Source organism: Chenopodium quinoa, unplaced genomic scaffold, assembly GCF_001683475.1.
Source record: "Chenopodium quinoa cultivar QQ74 unplaced genomic scaffold, ASM168347v1, whole genome shotgun sequence".
NCBI classification, from domain to species: Eukaryota; Viridiplantae; Streptophyta; class Magnoliopsida; order Caryophyllales; family Amaranthaceae; genus Chenopodium; species Chenopodium quinoa.
The window spans coordinates 607,900-621,837 of NW_018742764.1; the positions used below are offsets into that span (position 1 = coordinate 607,900).

General features: G+C 39.3%; 1 protein-coding gene across 1 annotated transcript; it reads right to left on the reverse strand.

Moving 5' to 3' along the window:
• Positions 1 to 1,000: 1,000 nt before the first annotated feature.
• On the reverse strand, positions 1,001 to 1,624 carry LOC110724451. The gene has a single exon (XM_021903869.1). It carries the CDS (start codon positions 1,622 to 1,624, stop codon positions 1,001 to 1,003), a length of 624 nt encoding a protein of 207 aa, XP_021759561.1.
• Between the last annotated feature and the right edge of the window lie 12,314 nt (positions 1,625 to 13,938).

The window sequence follows — 13,938 nt, forward strand, 5'->3', positions numbered from 1 at the left end:
CTCTATTTCAATTATTTAATTTAATTCTTTGATTTTACGGAAATTTCACCATATACCACTGAGTTTAAGCATAATTCACCGTATACCACCAAAAACTTTCTAAACACCATATACCACTCAGTTATTGTATATTAACACAAAATGCCCTTTTTGCTAACTGCCGTTAGTCTGTTGTTTGGGGGACTTTACTAATTCACCATATACCATTAATTTATAAGTAATTTCACCATATACCATGTTGTTTAAGGTTAATTCACAGTATACCACTTTTTTAAAACGGTAACTTTTTTTGAAAAAAAATAGCCGTTGCACATTGATAACGGCTACTTTGTCTATATAAAAGCTGGGCGTGAGGGATTCATGTTTCAGGTCACTCTTCTAAACACATTTGCAAAGATGTCCACACACTCGAAATCATCGTCGTCCGGTTTTGTAAGAGTGCCTAACAAAGCGTGTTCTTGTGGTAGGAAGTTTGCAATACGGAGTTCTGAATCGGCAAAAAATCCGCAACGGTTGTACTATAAGTGCGATGAGTGTGACACATTTAGATGGTGTAAGGGCAATGTCGAGCAAAATGTCCAATCGGGTTATGAAAATCAAAGTAGGGGAGGGATAGACACCCAATACTATGGAGATGAGAGGTTGTTGAAGAAAGAGTTGAAGGACCTCAAGCGAAGAGTAGTAAGGCAGCAAAAGATAGTTGATCTAGCAATAAAAATAGGAGTACTTATGTTTTTGTTAATTGTATTTGTAGCCTTGAAATGATTAATGTAAACAAAGTGCATTAGTTATATGTATCCTTGAAATGATTATTGTAATCAAAGTGCATTATCATTCAAAAAATTATGGCCACATAATTGTGCATTAACACTTAAGGTCAAATAGTAATCCCTAAAAAACAACCAAGTACTTAACAGTTTGTTGAGCAAAAAACCAGAAACTTAACAAAAAATTTTAAAAATTATCCTCAAACAAAGTTGACACATCATGCATGGCAGCTTCAAGGTTGCTGACTGTCAGCCTTTCTCTTCCTCCCCCTTCCTTTGGCTTGTTGTGAAGAGGTTGCTGCATCTTGTGCCTTTTTTGCTGCTTCCTTCCTTGCCTTACAGGCTAAGGCATTGTGTCCCAATTCCTTGCAAACACTGCATTTGTTGTTCTTGTGCCTCTTTCCTTTCCTTGCTTCATGAGAGGCTCTTCTTCTCTGCTTAGCTGGTCTGCTTGCAGTTCTTTTGACAGTTGGTGGTAAAATTTCAAGTACATCAAATGCAGGCCAATGAGTAGGATCAGCCATAGGGTGGATATGGTCTCCAAAAGTCATCTTATACGCAGCCCCCTTGTAGTATGGTGACACAAAATCTGTTGGCTGTAGTCTCTGTCTGTAGATGACCCTAAGACCATGCCTGCATGGTATCCCTGATCCCTGCCATTTCCCACACCCACATGTCATAGTCTGGAGTGTGACAGGGAACTTGACATGGCCATCCTTGACTTCAACCTCTCTCCCACCAGCTGCTGTTACATGGCACAACCTTGACTCTTCACTTCTTGTCTCCAAAACCTCTTTAGCATGTTCTGTTAGCTCATTAGGGTCCATGTCAATTGCTTTGTCGAACCTGGAACCCATTCTTTTCATGCACCAATTCCTAACAGCTGGTTTAGTTTTTGAAAAAAAAAACAAAAAAAAAAAACAAATACAGCACAAACAAATTCACAGATATCAGAACAAAAAATAAAGTACCAACTGAACTCATGAAATAAAGTGTCAGTTAATACCTTCCAGTAAAGTGAACACAGGCATGTCTCTGTTGTCCTTTGTAACTGAGTTGAATGACTCAACAAAGTTTGTTGTGTTATGATCACAACAAACAACTTTGTCAAACTTGTGCCTAGTCCACTGCTCTTCAATATTTGTCAGGTACTCAAATGCTGCTGCATCATACTTCTTTATCTTTGACATTGCTTTGTCATACACATACTCATTATAGGCATTGGCTGCAATCCACTCAAGAACCCTTTCACCTGAGCTGCAAAAGAGAAGAAACATGCCTTGAATTTGGTACCATTAACCCCATTGTCAGTCCATGTGATCAGAGCATATGAGCCAGGATTTGTGGCTTTAATCATCTCTGCATATTTTGGTAAAATTGCATAAGACTCTGCATAACCACCATGAATTTGCTCCCTGGCTCCTAGTATTGATTTCCCTCCCTCCTCTTTTGTTTTTCCCAACCTCAACACCATACTTCTTTGCTGTGCTTCTAGGTACCCTCCATTCAGCTGGTTTAACCCTTGTTTTCTCTTTAGGCTTTGCTGCAGAACTAGAAGCACCCCTAGTTTGGGTTGGTTGCCTTGATGCAGCTGTATTTGGTTGAGGTGGTGGTGGTGGGGGTGGGGGTGGTGTAGGTTGCCTGGGTGGGGGTGGTGGTGTAGGTTTCCTGGGTGGGGGTGGTGGTGTAGGTTTCCTGGGTGGGGGTGGTGGTGTAGGTTGCCTGGGTGGGGGGGAAGCATGGTGTGTTGGTGTTGTTGGTGGAGAAGGGTGCTCTTGAGAAACATTTGGTGGAGATGGAGGCTGAGTTGGTTGAGTAGATTGTGAAGGTTGGGTTTTTTTCTTCCTTGGAGTTACTTTTTTCCTTCTAGGATTTTTTTTGGGTGGTGATGGTGTCTTACTTTTTTCATTTGAGGGTTGACATGGTTCATTTTGTGAAGGTTGAGGCTGAGAATCTCCTGGAAATGACTCATCAGCTTCTGTAGTGTGGAATACCCTCACATATTCAAGCACATCATCTTCTGCATTCACAACAGGGACCTCTACAGCAACAATATATGGTACTTGAGCATTAAGCTCCTCCTCAACTTCTTCAGCCTCTGCATTTTTCCTTTTCTCTTCCTTCTTCTGCCTAATTTGGTCAGCCCTATTCTTCACAGTTCTAGCCCAACTAGCTTCTACAGACTGAAAGACAACAGATGGGTTTTGTGTCTCTTCTATGAACACTTCAATTTCATCCTTCCCTTCATTCCACTCCCACATTTTCAACATTGCCCCATCATCCACTAACTCCAACTTACGATTAGTTCTAGGTTTACTCACAAACAAAGTGAAGTACTTAGGGAGGAAAACATTCTGCTTCACTGAATCCTCAAACATATACTCAAATAACTCCATCAAATTTGTCTTATCAGTATCATCTACCCTAACATCAAAAGTACCACCTGGCGAACGAACTAACAGCCAAAGTTCACTCATCCTATTCATGAATAATACACAACAAAAATTAACAACACACACCAACACATCATACAAAACACATCATACTTAACAACAAACTTACTTATAAATCGCATGCAACACATCATTCGCACATAATAACATAACAACCACACTCACATAATCAATGTCGAACAAACCCTAACCCTAACTCAATTTCGCAATAAACAGAAAAACCAGGCCTCGAAAAACAAATTGAAAAGGATAATTTTACCTTCAGAAAGCTTGATCGAGCCCAGGTGCGAATTACGACCGAAATTCAGTCAAGAACAACTTCCTCTCTCTCAAACTTCACCAAGTTCGTTCTTTTTCCAATCACAAGCCCCAAATTGAAAACATATTGGCAACGTCGACCTTGGATCGATGAAAGTTTGAAGCTTTTGGATTGATTTTGGGGTTCGATTTTAATGGAGAAGAACAGAGAGAAGCTTCAATGGAAAGGGGAAATGGGGGGTCAATTTTTTCAAACTGGAAAAATTATGTTTGGGGGAGTCAACCCTATCAATGGAGCCAGTTAGATGTATAAGGGCATAATGGTAAAGTCCCCCAAACGGCAGACTAACGCAGTTAGCAAAAAGGGCATTTTGTGTTAATATACAGTAACTGAGTGGTATATGGTGTATTAGAAAGTTTTTGGTGGTATACGGTGAATTATGCTTAAACTCAGTGGTATATGGTGAAATTTCCGTTGATTTTATTATTTTCCTTGAAGTTACTAACGTGTGTATTTTGTTATTAGAAATAGATACGACGCATCCAAATAAGTGCTTTAATTGATTTATTGATATTTTGATATAGAAATCATGTTTAGGTTGTTATTTTGATTCCTAGTATCATGTTAGGATACTTTCCTTAATTTGATGTTTTGAATGACAACAATGATTTCTAGTATCATGTTTAGGGAAAATGTTATAATATCAACGGCTATTTCACCAAATGCCACTGAAAAATTCAAAAATTCACCAAATGCCATCGGACTTTTCAAAATTCACCAAATGCCACCGAGTTTTAAAAAAATTCACAAAGTGCCATTAATGACCATCGACTGTTAACTCCGTTAGTCATTAGGGGTTAATCATGACACATGTCATGATATAATTGGTCCATTTATCTTAATTCATAAAAATTAAAAAAAAAACCAAAATTTTCCCAGCCACCCCCACCACCGCTAAACCCTAACCCCTGCCCTTATCTCGCCAGAAAACGGCCGGCCACCATATTAACCACCAAAAATCGGTCAGACGTCCCTTTAACGCCCCACCTGACCCACCGCCGACCCCCAATACCACCCACTAAAACTACCCTGACCCGAAAAACCAACAACGAGCACGAGTTTTGACAACAACATCACCACCGCGCAAAACCACTCATATCCTCCACCCTTGAAACGACAAAATCGGCCATAGAAATCGACCATTCTGGATTTCCATGGTCGATTTCGGTCGTTTGAGGGTGAAGGGTTTCCATAGTCGGGTTTTAATTTTGGTTTCCATGGTCGATTTTGGTGGTTATGGTGATGCGTGAGGTAGTTGCGAGAGCTGGGGTGGGGATCACGACGGGGGTGTCGGGTAGGCGAAGTTTTGTAGGTCGTCGTCAAGGTGCTGAAGTCGGGCAGGTGGAATTGTGGGCATTGCGTGAGACGGTTGCGGTGGCTGGGGTGATTTATCGAGAGGAGGAAAGGGGGATTAAGTGGGGTCAGTGGTTTTGGTGGGGTCAATGGGTTCAAGAGGGAGGTTAGGGGGTTCCGGAGGATTCCGACGGGAGGTTAGGGGATTCCGGCGGTTGGCTTTGGGTTGTTGGTTGGCTTTGGCTGGTGGTTATGGTAGTGGGAGCTGGTTTGGGTTAAGATTTAGAGTTTTTTTTTTTGTATTTTTTTTTTAAAAAAATAATTTTAATTTTATTTTCTATTTTTTAAAACCAATAGTTGACTGACACGTGTCCACATGTGTCATGATTAAGCCCTAGCTATTAACGGAGTTAACTCCGTTAGACAATAATGGCACTTTGTGAATTTTTTTAAAACTCGGTGGCATTTGGTGAATTTTGAAAAGTCCGATGGCATTTGGTGAATTTTTAAATTGCTCAGTGGCATTTGGTGAAATAGCCGTAATATCAAATATGCTTATTATGATTCCTGCGATGCTTCCTATTTTCTTTTCCTAATATCATGTTAGTATCATGTTAGGGCTATATATATTTGATCTTTGATATTTAGTGGCATGCTAGGGTTTGTTATTAATCTTGTTAGTATCATGCCTAGGATCTTGTTATTATTATGCTTTAACATTATTATGATTATTTTTATGATTTCTGATTATAATTGTTATAATTTTTGTTATGATGATTATTTTTAATTATTATTATTGTTTCGGCTATTTCACCAAATGCCACCGAGCAATTTAAAAATTCACCAAATACCATCGGACTTTTCAGAATTCACCAAATGCCACCTAGTTTTTTAAAAATTCACCGAGTGCCAATATGACCAACGGCCGTTAACTCCGTTAGTCATTAAGGGTTAATCATGACACATGTCATGATATAATTGGCCAATTTATCTTAATTAATAAAAATTAAAAAAAAAACAAAAAATTAAAAAAAAAAATCCAAAATTTTCCCAGCCACCCCCACCACCTCCAAACCCTAGCCTCACCCTTATCTCGCCGGGAAACGGCCAGCCACCAACTTAACCACCAAAAATCAGCCGGCCGGCCCTTTAACGCCCCACCTGACCCACCGCCGACCCCCAAAACCACCCACGCTGCCCGCCCTGACCCCAAACACCACCCACACAGTCACCCCGACCCCAAAATCCACCAATAAACCAAAATTTCCCAGCCACCTACCCAAAAACCACCAAATTTCCGATCAATCACTAGAAAATCGAACCCTAATTCCCAAATTCAACCTCCATTTTCACCCAGATCTCGACGATTAATCGGGAATGGCTTCTTCGGAAGCCGATTCCCGGCTGAAACAAGTGCTGGTGCCTTCTCTTGAGAAGATCATCAAAAATGGTTCATGACGGAAGAATTTGAAGCTTGTTCATGAGTGCAAATCTCTTCTTGAGAAGCTCAATTCCTCTCAACTCCATTCTTTATCCTCTTCTCCTGAATCGCCGTCTTCCGCCATTGTTACAGCTGGTCCGGTTGTTGATAGTAGGAACCCACGAGTATTCTTTAGAAGATTCCGAGCTCATTCTCTCTCCAGTCATCAAAGCTGCTTCTTCTTCGAACCCTAAGTTCGCAGATGCTGGAATCTCTTGTTTGTAGAAGCTAATCTCACATGGGTATCTTCGAGGTGAGGCAGATTCAACTGTGTCGAATCCTGAGTCGAAGTTGCTTTCCCGAGTCATTGATTCGGTTTGTAAGTGAATTTGGGAATTAGGGCTCGATTTTCCGGCGATTGATCGGAAAATTGGTGGTTTTTGGGTAGGTGGCTGGGAATTTTTGTTTTTTTTAATTGTTTTTTAATTTTTATAAATTAAGATAAATGGTCGAATCATATGATTACATCTGTCATGATTAAACTCTAATGACTAACGGATTTAACGGCCGTTGGTCATTAATGGCACTCGGTGAATTTTTAAAAAACTGGGTGGCATTTGGTGAATTCTGAAAAGTCCGATGGCATTTGGTGAATTTTTAAATTACTCAGTGGCATTTGGTGAAATAGTCGTTATTATTTTTATTATCATGTTGCCTGATTTATTGTTATTGCTTGATCACACCTTTTATGCATGTTTAAAGGGAATTGGTACTTGTAATCACGCTTAATAAGATAATTAATAATCTTGTTAGGGTTAATATGATTATAATTCAAGTGATCGCCAATATTAGTTTTATTTGTGCATTAATATTCAACCAACATAGATAAACAGGTTTAGGGTAATCTTAATGATTGCATGTTAGTCGGAAAGCGCTCATGAATACGATCAGAATAAAGTAGAGGCCTATTATTAGGGCATGTTCAATCTCTTTTAGGTTGGATTTGTACCTTTATCCCCGAACTACCAGTCATGGTTCCAGACCTATTGTAGTTAACGATCTTCTGGATCGTTAAGGGGTGTAACCTTCACCTCGTGAACGGTTTACAAGTTCCTAAAAATTGTTGGCGACTCTTTTGCTCTATCTTCTTTCCCTTTGGACGTACGCCACCGTACTTTAGTGTATGATCACAATGGGGTTCAAGCTAGGGTAATGCTTGAAATATTCCCTACAGTTTTTGGCAACTCCACTGGGGAGGATTTCTATTTTAATTCCTGAAATTTATTTCGGCAATGATTTAGAATGAGTGGATGAGACTCAAAAATTTCTAAGTATTTCATGTGCGTAATTTTGATTAACATTATTGTCATATGCATAAAAAAGGATCTCATTGGAAAGACCATCCGTAATGAGTAAAAAACAAAGGATTTTTACACGTAGGAAATTTTAGGAATATCTTTCACAACTAGGATCGAAATAATGCTGTGAAAAACTGGAAAATTTTACGAACACAGAAAGGTGCTGAGGCATGTAGGAACTGGCGTCTATAAAACAAAGTCTGTCGTCGAAAATAAGGCTCTGTTGTCGAGCAAAATTTTTTTCGCCAGGCGACAGGGCTCTTATCGCGACGATAGTCCCTGTTGGCTGGCGCTGCGTTCTTCCAATACCGAGCCAGAAATATGAGTTTTAATTTTGACCAATTCTAACACTGTTGGCTCGATTCCACTTCCTGATTGATTTTTCTTACTTCTCTAAAACCCATAGGTATTCTACATGTGGACATAACCCTCTAGGAATTCATGCTCCATCTACCTGATTGAACGCTTTGAGCAACAAAGGGTACATCCGAGAATGTTGAATTCACCAAACCATGGAAGCGAGTTTAACTCGCGGGGTCCTACCTTCACGCGCCAACCCTTAGCTTCCAAAGGTAAGGCTTCCGCGCGGTGCATCTGGGCTCATAACCATGGACCCTCTTTGAATAACCCATATCCTGAACCTTAGAGAACTAGAGCCATGGTTAGCAGTGGCGGATCTTGGGCCAAAAAGTTAGGGGAGCCAAGGTTTGATCCTCCAACCTTTTGTTAAAAAGTAACAATACTTAACCACTATGCTATAACTTTTTAATTGTAATTATTAGACATTATATTACTTTTAACCAATAACTTAGAAAAATTAAGGTGGGCCGGGTCCCGAATCGCCTCAATAAAGGTCTGCCCCTGATGGTTAGGTTGAAAACTCATTGCATCATATTGTGACTACTAGACTACTTGTGCATCTCTTACTTGTGCATACTTATTATGTGACTAAACTAACCGTTTGATTTGACTTGTGTTTGTAAATAAGTCTTAATAAAATAAACAATGACTAAAGGAATTTGCTTAATTAATTGATTAATTAATTTGATCTAAAAAATATATACTTTAAATTGAGTCATAGTTCCTTTAAGTGAACCCGGTTTTTTATGCCCGTGTACTGCACAAGCGTCAACTTGTTTTGGTCATATCTGGAGTTATAGAAATAACTACGAGTCGTACAACTTATGGATCTGTAGCCCCAAGTTTTATCTTTAAATTGGCGTTGGTTTCGTCCCAATCAGAGTCACAGATAAAAAGTTATGACTAAAATACCACCTATCCAGTTTAATGCATATACGTGAAGTCTTAACTTTGTCTTTGTTCGAGTCGAGTCACATAGTCTGACCACATGTTCATGACACAATTCTTAACATGTCACCTACACTCACTAGTATTTACACACACTTTGTATATGTCACCACGAACATGTCTTAGTTCATACATGAGTCATTTTTCCATCATTTGAGTTGAGGGTCCATTCCATTTCTAATCTCTTCCATATCCTCTTTCAATCTATTGCATGTTCAATTGAGCTTAAGCGAAAAATTAATAATAAAAACTTATCCCTAATTTCCCTTTCCACAGTACTTGGTTAAGGAGAGAAGGGCGATTAATCAAGGACAACACCTTCGTTCAAGTTTAACTTTTTGATAACCAGTGAGTCGGAAAAGGAAAGCTAAGAAGATAATGGCGAGTCAAGAAGAAGTCAATGAGCTCAAGAGGCAAATGGCTGGTGTTACTGAGTTGTTAAAGACCTTAACCCTCCAAATTAATGACCATGTGAAGCAACAACAAATGGAGCTTATGCAAGAGAGCTTGAGCAAGATATCTAATGATTTTAGGTTCCAGGGCATTAACTCGCAAGGGGTCTCGGTGGATAAGGAGCTTCTTTCGCAGAAGTTCAATGCCAATGACATCCCTAAGTTTAAGCCAACTGACAATCCTTACTTTCATTTAAGGTCCTTTAAAACTGTAATGAACATTAAAGCGATTGATAAGAATATTGTTCACTTTTTATTCTCGCTATCTCTTGAAACCATTTGTCAACATTGGTTCTCCTCCCTTGATAAAGAGAAGACCTCTAATTGGGATGGAATAAAAAATGCTTTCATTGATAGATATAAGTGTAATATTCAAATTGAAACTGACCATTGACAACTTGAGATGCTAAAACAAAAAGAAAACGAAGGGTTCACCTTCTTCTTCAACAAGTGGAGGGAAACTTCCGCTGACATGATCAAAGTCCCTACTGAAAAAGAATCCGTCAGGATGTTTATCAAAAATTTACAAGAAAAGTATTCAAAGCACTTAAACTATCAACACAACTTGAACACTTTCAAGGCCGTCTATGACATAAGAATCGAGATCGAAGATGACCTCGCAAAGCAAAAAGCTACTAATAATAGTAACCACAGTGGCTGGAAAGGAAAGAAGAATGACAATCCTTCTTCTTCCGAAAACGCCCACTCTAGTAACAATGTTAGTACCTTTGATCTCAGTGAAGTTTTAGCCATGGATAACCAAGGATCTAAGAATCAACTAAGGAAAGACTTCACCCCCATTGGGATGAGCTATGATGTTTCCTTCAATCGACTCCATACTAAGGGACTCATTACTCCCATTGGACCTATTCAAGATCCCGCACCTGAAAAGAGATTGCTTAGTTGGAATCCAAATGCAAATTGCAAATACCATCAAGGTAGGGATCATACTACTGAGAGCTGTTGGAAGATAAAAGAGGCTATCCAACATTTGATCGATAATAACAAGCTTCCCATACCTCCTGCTAGCAAGAAGAGCGAGTTATGATAAAGCAAACAACACAAGGTGAGCTTCAACGACAAGATTTCCTGACTTATTTTTCTTCTTTTTTTTCTGTTATTCTTCTTTTCCCCAATAAGTCTAGCATAGGCACCTTTTATTTTCCTTAGATCTTATTTTGTAGGTTTTTCCTTTTTACCTTTTACTAAAATAAGCATTTATTTTCTTGCATATGATCATTGCATTACATTACATAAAAAAATAAATAAATAAAATAAAAATAAAAATCCATGTCAAACTAAGCACAAGGTATACCAATTATTTGAGGCACTCCTTTGTAGCCACATCATATCACCTTTCACCCTTCAAATATGCAATCCTTTCTTGATAAACCACTTTGAGCCTCGTCTAACGATAGACCTTTCTTTCTTCAACCCACATCTACCTAACCTTGGGATGGGATGGTGTGAACCTTATGCAATTTTAAAAATCTTGAGTGGTTTCAAAAGAACAAAATAAATAAATTAGCAAAAACAATAAAAGTATACAAAAGGGCAAGTGTTCCAATGTCTTTGATGTGAAAATGTCTTTGATATGAACACGTCTCAGATTGCGTCTCTTATCGAGTGGTCGGTATCGTGCCTGAGAAACATGAATGTCAAGTGAGTGATAGACCACATGATCGAGATTGCCCACACTCATCAAAAAAAAAAAAAATGCAAAAGCAAAAAAAGCAAAAAAAAAAAAGAGCAAAAATATAATAGAGAATTCAAAAATGAGAAAACTCAAGCATAAAAATACAAGGATTCAAATGCAAGGTTGCTCACCTTGGGGGCTTATCTAGGGTCTGGAGCCTTTATCCCCTTCTTTTCTAACCTTTAGCCCAACCACGTTAAAACCCTTAAAAGACCTCTATGAGGTATACACACACTTGTGCGAGGTTCGGCTAGAGCTACGTTCGGCTTGATTCCTATGGATTTGTAGACAACCTCACATCGAGGTGCGACCGTAATAAATATACATTCATATTTACATTCATAATTGATCATATCAAGGGGATCTCCTATGCTCATCCTTATTCGCTTAGATCTAGACTTGGGGGCTTGATCCTTACATTATTAGCCTACCCAGCCTAAGAGTCACCCCCATTTGACTCTTTTCAATATATTTTTCCACACACTTAGCCATTGCGGCCAAACTTTAGTGTCATTTTCACACACTTAACATATACATGACCAAATAGTCCTTTCTTTAAGAACCCTTTGTCATGAAATCTTAACACAACGCTGAAGCATGCTTTGTCATATCAAGATCAATCATCATTGAATCACGAAATATGAAGTACTTAGCCTCCGCGCCTAAGTCACCTAAATACTTTCAAGTCAACTAGGATAGTCTAAGATGTTACAATCCTTGTACTGCGAGAGACAACATTAACAGATTAAGCTCATTTAACATGTACCCTCAAACACGTTGATTCTTTTTCGCGTCTTTCTTTTTCGGGAGAAAGTCGGTACCCTCCACAAAAATGACGGAAATTTTTGTTTTTTCTGCATTTCAAGTCATGTACATATCGAGCTTCATGAGTCAACACTATGCACACACGAGTCACACGAAGTAATCATCATTAAGTCAAATTTATACCTTGAGTCATGTCAAGTCAATGAGTCAAGCAACACTAAGTCTTAGGTCAACCCTAAAGAAGGATGAGCAAAGTCTTATAGTCAAAAATATAAATGCAGGTACATCCCAGCAAGCAGGAACATTCTCGGATTTTTTTTTTTTTTTGAAAAAAATCACGAATATGACAACATGAGATTCCTCCAAGATAAGAGGAGTTTGAGCAAAATTACATGGATCAGTAAATTAGAGATGAATAGCTTTAATTTACAAAAGATTTGAGCGGATTTGGTTGAAAGGAAATGACCAAGTTCAAAGTTCGAAGCGAAACCGAGCAACGAACGGCAGCAGCAAGAGCAAAATAAGGAAGACCGGACTCCAGCGCAAGACGACAAGGCTGTCGCCTAACGACAACATATGTCGCCTAGCGACAGAAGAAAAGCGCGGCGACAGACAGTTCCAGCGAGCGCTAGTGCGGCGACACAATGTGTAACCCCCATATTAGATTATGCGGACCTAGTGCAGCAATAGTCGGCTTGATTACAATCGCAATAAGTAATCGACCTGACAAAAGATCGTCTCACTTAGCTTAAAGCGCCTAAGCATTGGCTCATCGCGGGAACCGACGTAATGGTTCACAAAAAGCAAAAGTGCCAACGTACTAGCACAGCAGCAATTTCAGCAAGTATCTACAACAGCGAAATTCAAGCAGCATTAAGGATCAACAAGTGTTAGTCTTCGGTAGTTTTCTTCGGAATGTTATCGCAACAATTGAGGATGACTTCAAGTGAAGTTATCTTCGGCAACGTTCGCTAAGATTGTGGAGGTTGTCACTTAGATTTGAGAAGATAGCACAAGATGTGCAGTCTTCGACAACGTTCGCTAAGATTGTGGAGGTTGTCACTTAGATTTGAGAAGATAGCACGAGATGGCCAGTCTTCAACAACGTTCGCTAAGATTGTGGAGGTTGTCACTTAGATTTGAGAAGATAGCACGAGATAGGCAGTCTTCAACAGCGTTCGCTAAGATTGTGGAGGTTGTCATTAAGATTTGAGAAGATAGCACGAGATAGGCGGTCTTCGACGACATTCGCTAAGATTGTGGAGGTTGTGACCAAGATTTGAGAAGAGCGGTTCATGAGGAGGCGGTCTTCGACGACTTTTGCTATGATTAGGAAAGTCGTCGCTATGACTCAAGAAAAAGGCTCGAGATGTAGCAGCATTGATCGACGGTGTTCACTAGCTTGTGGAGAGTTGTCACAAACAACTGGAGGTGATTTCAAGCAAAGTTATCTTCGATCATATTGCCTGGCTTGCGGATGATGGTCACAAGGCGGTAGAAAATCGTTTCAAGCAAAGTAATCTTCGATAGTATTCTTTGGCTTGTAGAAGACTATAACGACGGAAATTGGAGGCAGTTACAAGTGTAGCAGACATCAGGCAGTATCCCCTAGCATGAGGAAGATCATCACAACAAACAGGTTACCTAGAGACGCGTGCTCGACGGTGCAAGATATGCGTTTCTTAACTCTCTTATCTATTTTAACTAACGCTAGCTTGCATGTATCGGCGTTACAAGAATAATTTAAGGTTGCAGAACGTTTTGAATCATTCTCCGTCCCTATCGATACTTAGACTTTTGTTTTCGAAACTTGCGTTTCTCCAAACTCAGTCAAAGTGGGGGTATCTGTAGACACCCAAATGTGTCTCCCCAAAACCAAACCCAGTGATGAATACCTTTCATGTCATTTGATTATCGAACAAAGCGAAAGTGTGAAAAGTCTAGTGATGAGGAGTTTTTATTAAAATATCTTTTCTTTCTGTTTTTGAAAATATTTCTTTTCTTACTCTATTTTATAGCCAATCTTGTTTAGTTTTGTCCATGATAAGGGTCCAATAATGGTGTAGTTGTATGGGGATTGAAAAGACCTTTCCAACGATATATTATA